Source organism: Nerophis lumbriciformis, linkage group LG37 (genome assembly GCF_033978685.3).
Source record: "Nerophis lumbriciformis linkage group LG37, RoL_Nlum_v2.1, whole genome shotgun sequence".
Taxonomy (NCBI): Eukaryota; Metazoa; Chordata; class Actinopteri; order Syngnathiformes; family Syngnathidae; genus Nerophis; species Nerophis lumbriciformis.
In genome coordinates, this window is record NC_084584.2 from 22,254,032 (window position 1) to 22,275,000 (window position 20,969).

Consider the following 20,969-nt stretch of genomic DNA (forward strand, 5'->3'; position numbering starts at 1 on the left):
TTTTGGAGGACAAAGTGCCACGATTTAATTGGACTCCTCTCGTCTTCCCCCCCTCCAAGTAGTCTCTTCTCAATAAGTGTTTTTAGTAGAGATAAATGCGTTAAAATGTATTATCGGAAATTATCGGTATTGTTTTTTTTTAAATTATCGGTATCGTTATTTTGTGTTTCTTTTAAATTATTTTTTCAACATAAAAAACACAAGCTACACTTACAATTAGTGCACCAACCCCCAAAAAACTCCCTCCTCCATTTACACAAAAGGGTTGTTTCTTTCTGTTATTAATATTCGGGTTTCTACATTATATATCAATATATATCAATACAGTCTGGAAGGGATACAGTCCGTAAGCACACATGATTGTGCGTGCTGCTGGTACTAACCTTTAACAGTTAATTTTACTCATTTTCAATAATTACTAGTTTCTATGTAACCGTTTTTATATTGTTTTACTTTCTTTTTTATTGAAGAAAATGTTTTTAATTTATTTATCTTATTTTAGTTTATATTTTAAAAGTACCTTATCTTCACCATACCTGGTTGTCCAAATTAGGCATAATGTGTTAATTCCACGAATGTATATATTGGTTGATATCGGTATCGGTAATTAAAGAGTTGGACAATATCGGAATATCGGATATTGGCAAAAAGCCATTATTGGACATCCCTAGTTTTTAGATAATTACACTATTAATTTATTCAACAATGTTTCATGTTTATTCAACAATGTTTACCATGAATTGATTAACGTGGACCCTGATTTAAACAAGTTGAAAAACTTATTTGAGTGTTACCATTTGGTGGTCAATTGTACAGAATATGTACTGTACTGTGCAATCTACTAATAAAAGTTTCAATCAATCAATCAATCATTGTCGAGCAAAACTGTTAAGTTGTTAAAAAAAAAAAACCCACCAAGTGATTTATAGACTCTTAAGATATTTTATTTAACAAAAAAAAACAGGTCAAATGACAAAATCAGAGCAAAGGAAATGACAAGGAAAATATTTGGTTCCTTTAAATGTTCAATACATTTTTATGAGATGTGGGAGGATGTGCTACATCATAGCTAGAATTTAGCAAAAATAATGACATGTTTGTTCAGCGGGGCGTGGGGACGACCACATTTACATTTTAAACATGGCTCCATGACTACGAGTCCAAGTCGTAGTCCTGACTACGACTTGGACCACAGCATGGTACAAGGTACATTGTAAGTGCTGTTTTTTTTTTTTTTACTTCAGACTGCCACAGAATCAACACAACGTGTTGCATAGCGGTCCCTGAACACTGCAAAATGTGTGAAAACATTCATCCTGGCTAATTATTTGAAATCCTTAGAGAATTGACAATACTGCAGATTAATAATGGACCTCAATGTGTGTGTGTGTGTGTGTGTGTGTGTGTGTGTGTGTGTGTGTGTGTGTGTTATGGGCTCTGCAAGCAATAAAACGTTGTGAAAGGAGGAATGTAACATTAGTTAGCGCTGCTGAGGTTTACGTACACAGTACTTAAAGTACCATTTGAATGGCGCTATATTGCTGTAAATCATGTTCATACTTAAGTGATTCACAGTCAATGTGCACGTAAATGATAAGGAAGTCATCCTAAAAGGTCGCTGCTCTCTCCGGGAAGTACAAATCATTCCTGTGAGGTGACGGGCTGCAGCACATCTGTGTTCAGTTCAGGGGTGTCAGGGCTTCTGGTTGCTTCCAAGCCGTCGCCACCGCCCTCGAGAGGAGAGTCTGTCGGTGGAGGGGAAGGAGAGTCGGCGGCGGGTGCTTCGGAGGTGCCGCTGAGGTTCTGTACCTTCTTGTTTAGTTCGTTACGCTCCGCTTTGAGGGCCCGCCGCAACTTCTCCAAGCGCTGGACTTTGCCCTGTAGGGCCTCGAAGTCACGATCCCGTACGGATTTCTGGTGATAAAACATGACATTTGCTGATGTTTCCACTGTCCCAAAGTAGACAATCTGACAGACAACTGTTAATTTTATTTTACAACTAGAATGCAAAAAAACGAGACAGAAATTGGTTTCAAAGTGAAGTGAATTCAATTTATGTAGCACTTTTTCTCTAGTGACTGAAAGCGCTTTTCATAGTGAAACCCATTATCTACATCTTGAAGCTACATTTAAACCGCAAGGGTTTAGTGGTAAAGGTAAAGTGTCTTGCCCAAGGACACAACGGCTGTGACTAGGATGGCGGAAGCAGGAATCGAACCTGGAACCCTCAAGTTGCTGGCACGGCCGCTCTATCAACCGAGCCACACCGGTTGATAAAGCCAAAGACGTTTGTATGGCGTGTTTACACTTGTCGCAGTGAAAATAAGGCTTTGGTTGTGGTACTCCATAGGAAATGATTTGTTCATGTTTAATTTTACACTTTCATATACAAACATACACTTGGAACATCTTTTTTTTGGCCAGTGTAGCTACAGGACGAAAAAGTCCTTGGAGTTAAAGGCCTACTGAAACCCACTACTACCGACCACGCAGTCTGATAGTTTATATATCAATGATGAAATCTTAACATTGCAACACATGCCAATACGGCCGGGTTAGCTTACTAAAGTGCAATTTTAAATTTCGCGCCGAAATATCCTGCTGAAAACGTCTCGGTATGATGACGTCTGGGCATGACGTCACGGATTGTAGTGGACATTTTGGAACAGCATGGTGGCCAGCTATTAAGTCGTCTGTTTTCATCGCAAAATTCCACGGTATTCTGGACATCTGTGTTGGTGAATCTTCTGCAATTTGTTCAATGAACAATGGAGACAGCAAATAAGAAAGCTGTAGGTGGGAAGAGGCGTATTGCGGCCGACTGCAGCAACACAAACACCGCCGGTGTTTCATTGTTTACATTCCCGAAAGATGACAGTCAAGCTTTACCATTGGCCTGTGGAGAACTGGGACAACAGAGACTCTTACCAGGAGGACTTTGAGTTGGATGCGCAGACACGGTACCTTGAGTACGCATGCAGCTGCGGCTTCCAAACATTTGATCGCTTGCCTGTACGTGCGTGCCGCTATGTCAGTGGTTCTCAAACTTTTTTTGTCATTCCCCACTTTGGACAAGGGGGAGTTTTCAAGCCCCACCTGCCCCCATCGGCCTAACAGAACGCTAATGCCAAGCCTAACATTTTCAAATTTATTGAACATCAAGTAACATCAAGTTGTATACATTCAAACTCAATAACATAAAATAACATCAAGTTCAACAATGAATAAAATAACTGTGCAGTTGTGGTATAACTTGCCCATCCATCCATTCATTTTTTACCGCTTATTCCCTTTGGGGTCGCGGGGGGCGCTGGAGCCTATCTCAGCTACAATCGGGCGGAAGGTGGGGTACACCCTGGACAAGTCGCCACCTCATCGCAGGGCCAACACAGATAGACAGACAACATTCACACTCACATTCACACACTAGGGCCAATTTAGTGTTGCCAATCAACCTTTCCCCAGGTGCATGTCTTTGGAGGTGGGAGGAAGCCGGAGTACCCGCAGGGAACCCACGCAGTCACGAGGAGAACATGCAAACTCCACACAGAAAGATCCCGAGCCCGGGATTGAACCCAAGACTACTCAGGACCTTCGTATTGTGAGGCAGATGCACTAACCCCTCTTCCACCGTGCTGCCTGGTATAACTTGCATCAAGTTCAATAATAAATAAAATAACTTGCATCAAGTTCAATAATAAATAAAACAAAAGTGTTATAACTTGCATCAAGTTCAATAATAAATAAAAAAAAAGTGTTATAACTTGCATCAAGTTCAATAATAAATCAAATAAAAGTGTTATAACTTGCATCAAGTTCAATAATAAATAAAATAAAAGTGTTATAACTTGCATCAAGTTCAATAATAAATCAAATAACTTGCATCAAGTTCAAAATAAATAAAATAAAAGTGCCACTTTGCAATCTTTGCAAAAAAAAGGAGGAGCTATGCATTTGGCAAGACAGGGCAAGTGACAGCACTTTGCCCCGGGAGAGCCACCTTGCTTCACTGTGAAACACATACTTGCCAACCCTCCCGGATTTTCCGGGAGACTCCCGAAATTCAGCGCTTCTCCCGAAAACCTCCCGGGACAAATTGTCTCCCGAAAATCTCCCGAAATTCAGGCGTACATGAGTGACGTGTCGACAGCATGTTTTCACGTCCGCTTTCCCACAATATAAACAGCGTGCCTGCCCAATCACGTTATAACTGTAGAATGATCGAGGGCGAGTTCTTGGTTTCTTACGTGGGTTTATTGTTAGGCAGTTTCATTAACGTCCTCCCAGCACGGCAACAACACACAACAACAGCAGTCACGTTTTCGTCTACCGTAAAGCAGTTAGTCTGCCGTAAACAGCAATGTTGTGACACTCTTAAACAGGGCAATACTGTCATCTAATGTACATGCATATGTGACATTAACATCTAGGGCTTTTAGAGAGTGCAGTGCACAACTGCGCACACAACAAGGAGACGAAGCAGAATGCATCATCAGAGAGGGTGTTCAGCATGGTTAGAAAAATAGTGACAGAGAATAGAACAAGGATGGACAATTCAACCCTTAACTCAACAATGAGTAGATGAGTGTTATGTGTGTGTATATGTGTAAATAAATGAACACTGAAATTCAAGTATTTCTCTTATATATATATATATATATATATATATAGCTAGAATTCACTGAAAGTCAAGTATTCTTATATATATATATATATATATATATATATATATGTGAAATACTTGACTTGGTGAATTCTAGCTGTAAATATACTCCTCCCCTCTTAACCACGCCCCCACCCCCACCTCCCGAAATCGGAGGTCTCAAGGTTGGCAAGTATGGTGAAACAGCACGGCTGTATGATCAGCTCCCATTTCCTCACACAGTGCAGAGAACAGTCGCGCTTTCAGTGGTCGTGTTTTGATCAAATTTACCGCGCTCACATCTGTTAAAACCTCATTGAGTTCGGGGCTGAGCTGCCATGACGCGAGTTCTTCCCGGTGAATGACACAGTGTGTCCAATGCGCATTTGGCGCAACCCTCTTTATTAGAGCCTGCAGCCTGTTTCTTGACCCTGCCATGGTCTGTGCGCCATCAGAGCAAAATCCCACACAGTTTTCCCATTTAGGTCGTGTTCTTTGAGGAAACTGTCCATTATCTTGAACAGCTCATCAGCAGTGGCTCTATTTTTTATGTATTTGCAAAACAGAAAATCCTCGCACAGTGACTCGCCATTCACAAAGCGTACGTATGCGATGAACAGGCAGTCTTTATTGCTGTCAGTAGCTTCGTCCACTTGTAAAGCAAAACGACTTTCTTTTAATTTGTCTGCGAGTTGTTCCTCAAGATCACTTGCAATGTCGCATATACGTCTCGCAACTGTGTCGTTTGACAGTGGGACAGCTTTTCATTTTGCTGCGCTTGTCTCGTCAAGTTTGTTCCGCTTAGCCCCGCCCCCATTAGTTACTGTTGCTATGTCTGTCAAACTTTTGCTCCTACCTAGAAATGTAAAGCCTACAGGAAAAATAAGTAATTTACATTTATTTATATAGCGGATTTCACAGACAGAATCACAAAGTGATTTACAGTGTGTATAGAAAATGAAAGCATAGTAAAAAAAAAAAAAAAATCTAAAAAAAATAAAAATAAATAAAATTACGGTAAAGTGAAATTCCCTCCCGTTCCTCGCGCCCCACCTGTCATGTCTCTATTCCCCACCAGTGGGGCGCGCCCCACACTTTGAGAAACGCTGCGCTATGTGCATGTCACGTACATAACTTTGGGGACTTTGGGGAAATATATGTGCTGTATGAACTTTGGGGAGGTGAACGGTACTTTGGGCTGCGGGATTGAGTGTGTTGTGCAGGTGTTTGAGTTGTATTGGCGGGTTATATGGACGGGAGGGGGGAGGTGTTTGTTATGCGGGATTCATTTGTGGCATATTAAATATAAGCCTGGTTGTGTTGTGGCTAATAGAGTTTTGTGTTTATTTACTGTTTTAGTCATTCCCAGCTGAGGTCCCACCCGCCTCTCACAGCATCTTCCCTATCTGAATCGCTCCCACTGCCCTCTAGTCCTTCACTCTCACTTTCCTCATCCACAAATCTTTCATCCTTGCTCAAATTAATGGGGAAATCGTCGCTTTCTCGGTCCGAATCGCTCTCGCTGCTGGTGGCCATGATTGTAAACAATGTGCAGATGTGAGGAGCTCCACAACCGGTGACGTCACGTGCATATCATCTGCTAAATCCTTTCAGCAAAAATATGGCAATATCGCGAAATGATCAAGTATGACACATAGAATGGACCTGCTATCCCCGTTTAAATAAGAAAATCGCATTTCAGTAGGCCTTTAAGAGTGTATAAAACATGTTTGGAACCTTTTTTTTTTTTTTTATAAAATCTTTCAATCAACTTCAATCGTAAATACAAAAATAGCAAACATGTAATTTTCCCCCCCTAATTTTAACCCTTTCAATGCCTATTTGATCTATTTACATCAGTTTTTTTTTTAATTGAAAAATTTGCTAGTGTAATTGGAAAGAAAAGTTGACTTTATATGCTCAATTGTGTTTCATTGTATCCATTAAACCAAAGTATGTGAAAAAAACATCACAAAATATCACAAATTCAGTCAGCCATTTTGAATATTCAGCTACGAATGTCTTCGGTAATTTCCGTAGATTGACGTCACTGGAGTAACACTTTTGCACTCTGACTATAGAATCAGATCAGTTGTAATGGAAATGTGCACAAATTAGACATAAATGTGCTGTCTATCATTCACAATCCCTTTACAAGACATTAACAAAATGTTTTCCTTTGTTGTTATGCATTCTAGGTCGTAAATAAATAAATACATAAATAGTCCGTCATATGGAGGCTCTCTCTCCCACCCACAAAACCTTCTAAATAACCAGTTAAAACCCGCCAACCATAGGTCTTTATACATATCGTGACCTGAATATTAATCAAATATTTGCAATGTTGTTTTTATAAGCGCAAACACAGACGAACTATTTTTCAGCGGCGGATTGATCTAGATTATAAATCATGCCTCTCATCTGGATATTAGGAGGAATTAGCTACAAATCTATAAATTGGTCACCTGTGACATTCAATTCATACTCGAAGATGGACACAAACACACCAAACCAAAGGCGGTGTCTACATGCAGGGAGACTCTTTATTGTAAACCCTTTGTGTGCATCATGATTAATTCTCCATTTAAACGGGAAGATATGGACATCATATCAGTCGTCATCGATGTAAGAGCAGACATTGTACGTTTTATTATGTTTGTAGTTTGTATTTCTTGTTTAGCACTTAGCAATACTGCTACATGATGCTTAGTGTTTCACTAAAGCTGGATCTGTTTAGGTGACCCTATAAAACTTGTTGCTCATCCTCCTTACATTCAGGATCAACAATATCTGGATCATAATTTTTCCCAAAGTGACGGTTGTTGGTTCTCACTAAGTCTGCATGATTTGCATTGTTGTTGGTGATGAAGGGATCTGTGGTTCCTACCTCTACGTCACACGATCAAGCGACTGCATAGCTCATTATCTCTCAAACTCGTACTTTAAAAAAACAGTAGAGTAGAAAAACAAGTTTCCTTTATATTGGAGCTATTATCATATAACCGGTATCTGATTTATAACACCGAAAGACTTACAAGGTTTGCGTGTAAATAGGAATGATTAAAATAGTATCAATATCACAGAGATTCCCTAGCCATTTCAAGAAATAATGAGCATTAGCGGTCACATGATGTAGAGGTGGGTAACCAAAGATCCCTTCCCCATCAACAACACTGCTAATCAAGCAGATTACTTTGGGAAAAATTATGATTCAGAATCTTATATTTTTGACCCTGAATATAAGAAGGACAAGCTACAAATTTTAGAAGGTCTGCTAAACAGCTCCAGCTTTAGTCAAACACTAAGCATCATGTAGCAGTATTGCTAAGTGCTAAAACAAGAAATACAAACTATGAACATAATAAAACGATCGCTTACTGTACAATGTCTGCTCTTACTTCAATGATGACTGATAGGAGGATTATAGTGTCCTGTTTAAATTAGGAATAATCATAAGCCACATGAAGGGTTAAAAAGAATAGTTGCTGTCTGCACACACCGTCTGCGGTTGTCGTCTTTGTCTCCATCACTGGGTATAAATTGAATGTCACAACTTCTAGATTGATGGCTAAATCATCAGACTTAAAGTGCAAGATGTCCTGTAAACATAATATTTGGTCTAAAACATGTTTTTTTATTTAGTACTGTTTGGGTTATTTGGCCACAATTATTTACTGTTAAAAGTGTAAACATAAACATTCTTGGCGGTCTAACAATTAATTCAGGCACAAGAGTACCGTTAGAGAGTAAAAAAAAACCTTCCTGCAATTGGGTGCATTTCTACACTATATTTTACCTTTAGATTTATTCTCATGTCGTTTGGCTTACATGTCCCATGTCATGTACCACAAAATGTTTTGTTCTTTTAGTAAATAATTTACTAACACTATTAACATTGAAAATATAATGTAAAATTCTATAACATGCATGAAATAACTCAAAAAAAGTTTCCAATTACCCGAGGGTGCTCAGGTAAAATACTGTGTTTACATCAGTCACGTCAAAAATATTCCTTCTCGCTGGCTAGTAATAAATGCTCTTGAGCTATAACTGGTTCGGAACTAACAGTGCTCAGATTATAATCATCCAAATATGTTTAGCAGCAAAGTAGAAAGCTGTTAACTTTGTGGCTCGTAGAGCAAACGGAGGCGACAACAACTAGCAAGCTTGTTTCGGTGTCCCTGATCGTCTTCACGTCCTGCAACTCACTGCGGTGTTAAGGCAAGAGGAACAGCGAGTACCTGCGGCTGAGGTGAGCGTTCAACAAATTTTGTATGGATCTTATTTTTAGATATTTCATCTAAAAAAAAAGAAAAGCGGAAGTGATATATTAACACTAAAATTAATGTTTAAAAACGCAGACTTTTGCGTTTCTGCAAAAATTTCACAGGCCTGTTAAATAAGCGACATGTCCACAATAACATATTTGTTACTGTGAATTTTAAGAATAGTCGATTATGTGGACTAATATTGGAAAAGCAACCTTGTCTGCAGTGTTGTTATCAAGCGATGCTTTACCTCCTCAGCCATCTCCAGAAGAGCCTTGTTGCTGCTCTCCCACCTGGAGCGATACATGGCTGTCTCCTTCTCCAGCTTCTTGATCTTCTTGGTCATCTGTGAGCGTTTTGGCAGAATAGAGGGGGTCAGGCGGGAGACGAGAGAACTGGACAAGGCCTTACCTTCTCCATCTCCTGCTTGAAGGTGGTGAAGACCTCGTTGCTTTTGGTCAAGGTGGTCTGGAACTCCTCAAACTGGTCGTTGTAGAGAGACAGCTGCCAAGGCACAGAACAAGGATAAAAGATGATGTCTTCACCGTGACGTGTGAGGAGGAGGAGGAGGAGGCTTACCTGCTGCTTCAGGTGACCTTCCTGCTGCTTCATCAGCTCGCACATCCGCTGAGACTCCACCGCTTCTTTCAGCAGCTGAGGACAGAAAGTCGCTTAGTGGTTATCAGCTAATAGTGCGTTGTGATATCTTTTGTAATCACAATAATAATAATTACAAAATCTTTCTCTTTGTTGTGGTGTTCCTCCGACTCTAAGAGCATCTCCTCCGCCTGGTTAAGTTTGGTGTCCACCAGCTGCTGCTGCAGTTCCTTGTGCTTCACCACTTTGTCAATGTGCTGCGACACAATGCCAGCAAAGTCAGCAGCCAAACGTTCAGTGATCTATTGTTAGTAATGGAGGCGGCAACGCACCTCCTCACGTAACTTGTATTGCTCGTACAGCTTCTTCAGCTTCTCCGACAGCTCCGTGTTCTCCTGCCGCAAGCTGGCGTTCCTCTCGTTGTGCTGCTCCATCTGCACCTGGATGTCATTGATCGTCACCTGGAAATGTGACGTCACCTCCTTTCTTTTCTCCTCCTCCAGACGAGTCCTCTGTATGCCTTCCTCCTGTGGACACAACATGCCTTAGACTCATCTCACAATACAGCAAACATGCAAAAAAAGAGATTATTTTTCATCTGCTCACTATGGCGTTGTAAAATTATGATTATGCTGTGCCAAAAAATGTACAAAGTAAAAATTTAAAAAAAGATTGTGTGAAAACATTACGCACACACACGATAAAGAGAAAATAATTGTAATGTGAAGAGAAAAAAGTGTTTGTATTTTTCAGTAAAGAAAACAGAATATAGGAATTATGGAAAGTCTTAACAATATGCAAATACATTTTCAAAAAAAGGAATTTTTAAGAAAGAATATTAAATTCATACATACTTATATATAAAAAAATACATATGGAATATTGTATCAAACTGTTTAAATTAATGTTGTACTCTTACTAGAATTAAATTGCATTTCTTGCAAAAAATGTCCTAAAAATATGCAAATAAATGTTCATTTTCAAAAAGTATTCAGATTACGAAAAGAACATATTTAGGAAAAATATCTTAATATATGTAATTTATTTTTTCAAGAATACAATTGTTACATTAATATAGAATTAAGTTGTATTTTTTTCCAAAAAGCGCACAATATTGTGAGAATAAAATTGCATGTTTCGAGAAAAAAGTAATCAGATTACACAAATAAATTTGAATTGTTTTCACTAATGAAAATAATAAATATTTCTAAATATGGTTGATATATTTATAAACTTTTTTTCAAAAATACAGTTTGATAGAATATCAGTTTGTGTTTTTTTTGTCGTAATGTTAGCAAAATTGTTTTATTTTATCACCAAAAAAGTGAATATCATAAAAGAGCAAAATTGCATTAAAAAAAACAAAAAAGCATTTTTAGAATAACAATTTTAGTAAAAAAATATATTTGCGACAATATATGAAATAACTTTTTCCGAAAACACAATGTTTTTTTTAGTCGTAATGTTACCGAAATCATTTTATTTTTTCACCAAAAAAGTTATTACGGTATATGTAAGCAAAATTTAATTAAATAAATAAAAATAATAGCATTACAAAAAGAAAACATTTTGTAAAAAATATCTTTGCGATAACAATATACATAAAATTATAGTGATATTACACAAATTTTGTTATATTTATAAATGTTGTAATCTTACGAGAATAAAGTTGTGTTTTTTCGCCAAAAGTCACAATATTGTGAGAATATAATTGCATTTTAAAGAAAAAAGTAAACAGATTTTGTTAGTAAAGGTTTTGAGGAAAGTAACTTAATGACAGAAATATACATTTAATTCTATTTTCCAAGAATAAAGTTGTAACATTACATGAAATAAGTTGTATTTTCAAATGTTGTATTCTCACTAGAATTAAGATGGATTTTTTGCTAAAAAGGTCTTAACAATATGCAAGTAAATTTGCAATTGCAAAAAAGTAAATGCGATTACAAGACGATTTTTTGTGAAAAATATCTTCATATTTCATTCATTTTTTTAAACATACAGTTGTACTATTAATATAGAAATCAAGTTGTATTTCTGTAACCAAAAAGGTCACAATGCTGTGAGAATTAAAATTGCATTTTTGAAGAAAAAAAATCACAGTAGGAATAAATGTTAACATGTTTTCATTATTGACAATAATATACATATATATATATATTTTTAAATAAATAAATGATAAATGGGTTGTACTTGTATAGCGCTTTTCTACCTTCAAGGTACTCAAAGCGCTTTGACACTACTTCCACATTTACCCATTCACACACACATTCACACACTGATGGAGGGAGCTGCCATGCAAGGCGCTAACCAGCACCCATCAGGAGCAAGGGTGAAGTGTCTTGCTCAGGACACAACGGACATGACGAGGTTGGTACTAGGTGGGGATTGAATCAGTGACCCTCGGGTTGCGCACGGCCACTCTCTCACTGCGCCACGCCGTCCCCTTTTAAATATATTTAATATTTTTTTGCCCAAAAATACAGTTTAATAAAATATCATTTAAGTTGTATTTTTTGGTCATAATGTTACTGAGATAGTAGTATTTTTTCGCCAAAAAAGTGAAAATTATTTGAGCGCAAAATTGCAAAAAACAAAAAATAGCATTACAATAATAACATTTTTAGGGAAACATATCTTAGCAACATCAATATACATACAATTATTTTTTCCAAGAATACAGTTGTAATAATACATCAAATAAGTTGTATTTATAAATGTTGTAATCTTACTGCAATAAAATAGTTTTTTGCCGAAAAGGTCATGATCAGACCATCTGAGGAAAAAAAAGAAGAAGAAAAAGGAGGGAAAACTGACGTAAAAAAGAAAAAATTTTATCGGCATGAAGTGCTGTCATGCTCCGAAAGAAAACATTTAAAATACAAATTACATTTCCTGCAATTGGGTGGATTTCTATACTGTATTTCACCGTTAAATTTATTCTCATCGACCAAGCTCTTTTCGCTGTATTTTTGACATTTTGACATAGGGCTGGGCGATATTGCCTTTTTTAAATATCGCGATATTTCAAGACCATATCGCGATACACGATATATATATCTCGATATTTTGCCTTAGCCTTGAATGAACACTTGATGCATATAATCACAGCAGTATGATGATTCTATGTGTCTACATTAAAACATTCTTCTTCATACTGCATTAATATATGCTACTTTTAAACTTTCATGCAGAGAAGGAAATCACAACTAAAAAAAAAAATCACTATTTTTTTCATACGGTGTTGATCTGGAAAGGTTTGCCTCTGCATTTTGATGGTGTGGGCGTGTGGCACCAAACGGAGATGTTGACGTGCGGAGTAAGCACTCTTCATTCTCTAGCAGGTGACTTTTCAAATGATGCTACATAGAGCCGAGTGTCCTGTGTTTGCCTATACAGTGTACTTATCTAATAAAATAATAAACGAGAGACATTAGAGCAGGTTCGTAGCCACCGCTTCTTTAATGTCAACTTCACACACCTCCTGCCACAACCACACACACCCTACGGCAACTCTGGAGGGACAAAACTCCTCCTCCTTACCGAACACACTCCGGTAACTTGGGACACCCTGAACTGTTTGTTACTTTTTGTAGCAACGCTTTTGCCCCACACTTGACAAATTACGGTTGTCTGTTCGACATATTCCCACTTGAAGCCAAACTACCGCCAGACGGACTGTTTTTCTTGGGAATTAATTATTCCTCCATTTGTTACCAGATTCGCACCTTCTTTCTCCTGTATTAGCGCTCGCACCACTCCGCTAGCATCACAGCTAATTTTACCCATGCCTCTACCTCTCTGCTCGGGGAGTATGTGACGTGTGTAAGAAGGTGCGCTTGTCTGTCTGTGAGAAGGAAAGAGGAGGAGAGCCTGTAGTGTAATGCCCGCAGCTAAAAGCAACTGCGTGAGAACGTGTACTCGATATCACGATATAGTCATTTCTATATTTATATATCGCTATTTTGACACACTACCCATGTAATGTACAATGGAGTTAAAAAAATGTTGGGGGGTTAATTTATGAACCTTATTATTATTGAAAATGTAATGTAAAATTCTATAACATGCATGCAAAGAACTCTGAAAACATTTCCCATTTGGCAACTCTATACTATAGCCACACCCCTTCAGGTAATATACTTTCGGTGTTGTGACCTCTGTTTACAGCCGTCAAGCCCAAAACACAGCTTCGTTGGCTACTAATAATATAATACTTATTATATACTAATGATATGTTATATTAATAATAATACTATACAAGTACAAATGGTTCGGAACTAACAGTCTTTACTTTGATTAGCAGCAAAGTAAAAAGCCATCAACATTGTGGCTCTTAGAGCAAAAGTAGGCCACAACAAGTAAGCTAGCTAGCGTTGTATTTTTCGTATTTGAAACTTCACAATGTTACCAGAATAGTTGTATTTATTTGCCAAAAAAGTCAGAATATGAGGATTTTTTTTTGCGGCAATTACATATAATTGATATTATATATCATTTTAAAAATACAATCATATTTTTACATTAATTTCATTGTTTTCTATTTGAAAAGTTATGTTACTAGAATAAATGAAAAAGACAAAATATTCTGTGAGTCAATCTCTTTTTTCTTGTGACTGTATATCAAAAATTGTCACAAAAGTTTTGAGAACAACAGTTGTCTTCATACAGACGTATTCCATAGTAATAAAATAAGTTTGAAGGTCATAAATAATTTGAATTTGGTTTGTTATTTGAGTGTTTATGCTGCTGTGGACCTTGAGTGAGCGATTGTGTCTTTGCAGCTCCCTGCAGAGACTCTCCAGCTTGCTGCGAGCCAGGATGGCCTTGCTGTGATCGTTCCTCAGGTTGTCCTTCTCCTGCACCAGCTGGGTCTGCTTCTTCTGCAACGCTCGCATCTGCTTCTGGCTGTCGCGGTGCTCTTCCAGCTTAAAAAAAACACACACACGCACAATTGAGTGAATAAAAGACATCATAAAGTCTTGAGGAAAAGCTAGAAAAGGAAGAAGGAAGTTCTCACCAGTTCAGCATACTTCTTACAGAGGCCTGCTAGCTTCTCCTCTGGCGTGCTCAAAGTGTTGAGAGTCTGCATGAGAAGAGTGATTTCTTTGCCTGCATAGAAAAAAAACAAAAAACAACTTACTTTCACGTCGAAAAAGACGAAAACTACTCCTTACCTAAACCCTTTACTTTCTTCTTCTCCTGCATCTTCTTGTGTTGCTTCTCCCCGCCGCTGCCGCCCTTGGATCTGCCCGGCCTGCCATCCTCTTTCTCCACCCCGTTTAGCTCAGGACTGTGCAACTGGCCGTTGGCGAGGGCGCCGGCATCGTTAGAACCGCTCTGTCTGCAGTAGATGCCGAGGATGTCCTCCAGCTGCCGGCTTAGCTCGTCGCACCGAAGCTGAACTAACATGTCTTCGGACATCGCCTCGTCACTTTGAGAAGGCATTTCAGATTCTTTAAGGTCACCATCTAGGCTGTCTTTGGCAATCCCGGGTGGCTCCGGTCCCTCTACGGTAGAGGGGGCATCCTCGTTGCCCGAGGCGACTGACTCCTCCGTGTCTTGCTTCTCCATATCCGGTTTCTGTTTGTAAAGAACACATGAGATTATCTACTGTACAGTATTTGAGCTCTTAGTCATACAAAATAAACCTATTATTCCATTATAGAGGTTAATGTGTGTCCTTATTACAAATGCTTTTTTGACACTAAACTATGTATCATAATTGTTTTAGTTTGAATTTTGTGAACTGAATATTTTTGCATCAAATTATGCTGACAATTTCATTGAAAAAAAAAATGTTAGCAAAATGCCTGTTTTTTTTTTTTTTTTAAAAGACCCACTTCCCGTAAATTAAGACTGAAGCAATTGAAGCCTGTCTCAGAAGCAGCCAATGAGATGTCAAGTTTGAAGTCACGTGACAGGGTCTTACATAGAGGCAGGTTATGCAGCACTACACACCATAAGCCATTTAATCTGCTGTAGTGCTCGGATCCCTTTTTATAAACACCTTAAACAGTGGAGGTTGCAGTACATTAGCGAAAAAAATGATACAATTTGATCACACGACGGTACAAACACTTACCGTATTTTCCGCACTATAAGGCGCACCTAAAAACCACAAATTTGCTCAAAAGCTGACAGTGCGCCTTATAACCCGGTGCGCTTTATTACGATTCATTTTCATAAAGTTTCGATCTCGCAACTTCGGTAAACAGCCGCCATCTTTTTTCCCGGTAGAACAGGAAGCGCTTCTTCTTCTACGCAAGCAACCGCCAAGGAAAGCACCCGCCCCCATAGAACAGGAAGCGCTTCTTCTTCTACTGTAAGCAACCACCCGCCCCCGGAAGAAGAAGAAAAAACGCGCGGATATCACCGTACGTTTCATTTCCTGTTTACATCTGTAAAGACCACAAAATGGCTCCTACTAAGCGACAAGGATCCGGTTCATAAAAAGACGCAATCTCTCCATCCGCACACGGATTACTACCGTATTTCACAGCAACTGATATGCCTGTGAACCGCACTGTGGAACGGGAGCACGTACGGTGAATATTCGCACCACAGGGAATGAGAAGTCATCCTTCACTGTGGTTCTAGCTTGCCATGCTAACTTCCACCCATGGTGATATTCAAAAGGAAGACCTTGCCAAAAGAGACCTTTCCAGCCGGCGTCATCATAAAAGCTAACTCGAAGGGATGGATGGATGAAGAAAAGATGAGCGAGTGGTTAAGGGAAGTTTACGCGAAGAGGCCGGGTGGCTTTTTTCACACAGCTCCGAAGGCGAACACACCTTCACTAAGACGGGCAGACAGCGCCGGACGACATACGCCAACATTTGCCAGTGGATCGTAAATGCCTGGGCAGATATTTCGGTCACAACTGTGGTCCGAGCTTTCCGGAAGGCAGGATTCACAGAACTACTGGACAACAACAGCGACACTGACTCCGATGACTTCGACGAGACGGAACCGGCCATTTTGGATCCCACGCTTGCGCAACTTTTCAATTCGGACACCAAAGACGAAGAATTCGAAGGATTTACGAATGAAGAATAACTTCAGAAGGTGAGCGCTATGTTTATTTTGTGTGTTGTGACATTAACGTTCGAGCAACATTATGTTGCTATTGCTCTACACCATTTTGAATTTTACTATGTTTGTGATTGCACATTTGCGTACATTTTGGGACAGAGTTGTTAGAACGCTGGTTTTCAATATATTATTAAAGTTTGACTGAACTATCTGACTGTTTTTTTGACATTCCCTTTAGCGCAGCGTAGGCGCGGTTTATAATCCGGGGCGGCTTATTGGTGGACAAAGTTATGAAATATGTAATTCATTGAAGGTGCGGCTAATAATCCGGTGCGCCTTATAGTGCGGAAAATACGGTACACAATAAGTATTGATACTAAATACGTTACAACAGACCATTTCAAAAATAGAATGAAATTTTAGTTTTTTACTGAATAAGACAATATTAACTACAAACAATAAAACATATTGGGAATATATGAACGTTGATCCTCTACTGAAGACCACCTCCTTAATTAACATATTTTATAATTGAGCAAGAACAACAAAGATGTAACACAGACGGAGGAACGCAAAGGTAAAAAAACATCTACATATTCAATAAAATATCACTGTTCTGGAGAAATGTAATGTAGAAATGACTCCATTTGTCACTCCCGTCTCAGGCTTGTTGCTGTTCATGCCTGGTCTGCATGAAGTAGACCAGGCATGAACGGGTTACCATAGGAACCCGTATATCACTTAAAAGTGCAGATTCTAACCTTTGGAATAATTTTTATAATTTGGAAATATCCAGCGGGCCGCATTGAAACGTTTATTATGTTTTATTATGCCCAGGTAGCCGAGGTAACTGCCTTTTTATGCTGTTTTGCAAGACTCGTGTCACATGACTTGAGACTCGACACATCATTAACTGGTTCTGAGACAGGATCGATTGCTTCAGTCCTAATTTACCACAAATGAGTTTTGATTTCTGAAGCAGCAAATTTTTCTACAGTGAATTTTTTCACACTGAATTTAAAACACACATTTTGCCAACTATTGTTTTTCCAATGAAATTGTCAGCATAATTATATAAAAAATATAACTAATGTGCTACTTAAATATATCACTAATATGGACCAATAATATTAAAATAATAATGACTGTACAACATGGATTCTTTTCTATACTTAAAAAGAATAACAGACCAAATTCAATGTTTAATGATCCAAATTCACAGCTGTATATACCAGTACTGGCGCTAAACCTGCAGAAAACAGTTCCTCTCAGGTTTCTCTCTGTTTACATTTTCACACATTGCACTATTTTGCTACACTTTATTACTATTTTTGTCATATTCCTTAAGGTTATTGTTAAGTATTTATTGAGATTTTAGAATTTTGTTTACATTAATTGAGTGTTTTCCATGGCTGTGTTGACATTTCCTTTCCTTTCCTTTCTGTCTTGATAGCTGAGGGGATTCTTATCAATGGAAGGTTACATCTTAAATAAAAATGTTTACATTTAATATATTTTTCTCCTGGTCCCTATTTTTGATAAGTCATAAAAAATATGAATAATTACTGATATCAACCGATATGAAACATCTATATCGTCTATAACATTTATACTATACACCTATAACATTTGCACACATTACACTATTTTGTTACACTTTATTAATATTTTAACCAATTAATATTTTAATTAATATTTTTTTTACATATTCCTTAAGGTTATTGTTAAGTATTTAATGAGATTTTAGAATTTTGTTTACATTAATTGAGTGTTTTCCATGGCTGTGTTGACATTTCCTTTCCTTACTGTCTTGATAGCTGAGGGGATTCTTCTCAATGAAAGGTTACATCTTAAATACATTTTTTTACATTTAATGTATTTTTCTGCCGCTCCCTATTTTCGATAGGTCATAAAAAAATAATAATTACTGATATCAACCGATATGAAACATCTATAACATCTATACTATAAATTTATAACATTTTCACACATTGCACTATTTTGTTACACTTTATTAATATTTTAAACAATTAATATTTTTAATTAATATTTTTTTTACATATTCCTTAAGGTTATTGTTAAGTATTTAATGAGATTTTAGAATTTTGTTTACATTAATAGAGTGTTTTCCATGGCTGTGTTGACATGTCCTTTCCTTTCTGTCTTGATAGCTTAGGGGATTCTTAACAATGGAAGGTTATATCTTAAATAAAAATGTTTACATTTAATATATTTTTCTCCCGGTCCCTATTTTCGTTAGGTCATAAAAAATATTAATAATTACTGATATCAACCGATATGAAACATCTATATCGTCTATAACATTTATACTATACACCTATAACATTTTCACATATTGCACTATTTTGTTACACTTTATTAATATTTTAACCAATTAATATTTTTAATTAATTTTTTTTCTTCCATATTTCTTAAGGTTATTCTTAAGTATTTAATGAGATTTTAGAATTTTGTTTACATTAATTGAGTGTTTTCCATGGCTGTATTGACATTTCCTTTCCTTTCCTTTCTGTATTGATAGCTGAGGGGATTATTATCAATAGAAGGTTATATCTTAAATAAAAATGTTTACATTTAATATATTTTTCTCCTGGTCCCTATTTTTGATAGGTCATAAAAAATATTGATAATTACTGATATCGACCGATATGAAACATCTATATCATCTATAACATCTATAACATTTATACTATACATCTATAAAATGTTCACACATTGCACTATTTTGTTACACTTTATTAATATATTTTTTTTTTACAAATTCCTTAAGGTTATTGTTAAGTATATAATGATATTTTAGAATTTTGTTTACATTAATTGAGTGTTTTCCATGGCTGTGTTGACATTTCCTTTCCTTTTTGTCTTGATAGCTGAGGGGATTATTATCATTAGAAGGTTATAACTTAAATAAAAATGTTTACATTTAATATATTTTTCACATATGCTCACATACATACATAGGTACCTACGCTCCCACATACATACACAAATACAGTACAACATACTTAAAATTCGCACATGCACACGCACATTCAATATACAAACATACACTTACACATACTGTACATATACATTCACTGTACAAACACATAAACACATTCTGTACATATACAAGTACATATGCATACGTACACTCATGCACATAATCACGTTTCATCAAACATATATTAACGCTGTTGCCCTAGGGTAAACTGGGTATAACACATGGCACACGGACAAACCTTAAACTATTGTTACTATAACAATCTACAAGGTTAATGTAGGTTGCTTCTCTTTCTCCCCCTCCATTTTTCTGCATTCTTTCGTATCTCAAGTTATCATTACGTATATGTATTGTTGCATTTGAACAACTGTATTGTTGATAATAAAGGTAAAGTATTGGTATTGTTCATTATCAATAGCGCTATTTCTATTGGTATTTGTATTGCTGCATCTGTAGTAGGGATGTCCCGATCCGATATTTGGATCAAATCGGCTGCCGATATTTGCCAAAAATTGCGTATCGGCAAGGCATGGGAAAATGCCTATCCAGATCTAGTTTAACTCCGGTCCGTGTTTTCCTACGCACCGATTTAAATAATACATTCCACTTTTCTGCTGCTCCGTAATTTCCGTTCCGCATTTTCCAGCACACCTTCAACACATCCACAATTCTCACGCAGTTGCTTTTAGCTGCTGGCATTACACGACAGGCTCTTCTCACTCTTTTCTGTGTCTGTGCTTCTCACAGACAGCAAGCGCACCTTCTTACACACGTCACATCATACGTCACATACGTATACGTCCTCCCCGAGCAGAGGTAGCAGCATGGCTAACGTTAGCTGTGATGCTAGCGCAGCCGTGTGACCAACGTTCTCTCTAAGGTGCGCGCTTGTGCAATTGCGCACTGTTTAAGCGTCCTCTGCGCATAGCAAATCTATGCCACGCACAAAATCAAATAAAAAAATAAGCGCATAACAATTTTCTACACACGGACACGACAGAGACAACGGTTTTCGTCATCATTGTTCAAATATTGTGACGTCTGTCGAGACGCTTATCTCCATTCGGTGCCACACGCCCACACCGTCAAACTTGTACGGAATACTTGTATAGCGCTTTTCTACCTTCAAGGTACTCAAAGCGCTTTGACACTACTTCCACATTTACCCATTCACACACACATTCACACACTGATGGAGGGAGCTGCCATGCAAGGCGCTAACAAGCACCCATCAGGAGCAAGGGTGAAATGTCTTGCTCAGGACACAACGGACATGATGAGGTTGGTACTAGGTGGGGATTGAACCAGGGACCCTTGGGTCGCGCACGGCCACTCTTCCACTGCACCACGCCGTCCCAAATAAAAATGTTTACATTTAATATATTTTCCTCCTGGTCCCTATTTTCGATAGGTCATAGAAAAA

At 37.7% G+C, this 20,969-nt stretch overlaps 1 protein-coding gene across 1 annotated transcript in view; it reads right to left on the reverse strand.

Moving 5' to 3' along the window:
* Positions 1-922: 922 nt before the first annotated feature.
* Positions 923-20,969, reverse strand: part of txlna (taxilin alpha) — a 20,622-nt gene continuing 575 nt past the window's right edge. Inside the window, exons 2-10 of the mRNA XM_061930955.1 lie at positions 14,685-15,090; positions 14,528-14,619; positions 14,265-14,435; positions 9,840-10,034; positions 9,645-9,764; positions 9,490-9,564; positions 9,322-9,414; positions 9,161-9,256; positions 923-1,914 (exon numbers count right to left, since the gene is read on the reverse strand). Of these exons, the coding sequence (XP_061786939.1) occupies positions 1,642-1,914; positions 9,161-9,256; positions 9,322-9,414; positions 9,490-9,564; positions 9,645-9,764; positions 9,840-10,034; positions 14,265-14,435; positions 14,528-14,619; positions 14,685-15,081 (1,512 nt within the window). The 5' untranslated portion in view covers positions 15,082-15,090 and the 3' untranslated portion in view covers positions 923-1,641. The remainder of the gene's footprint in view (positions 1,915-9,160; positions 9,257-9,321; positions 9,415-9,489; positions 9,565-9,644; positions 9,765-9,839; positions 10,035-14,264; positions 14,436-14,527; positions 14,620-14,684; positions 15,091-20,969) is intronic.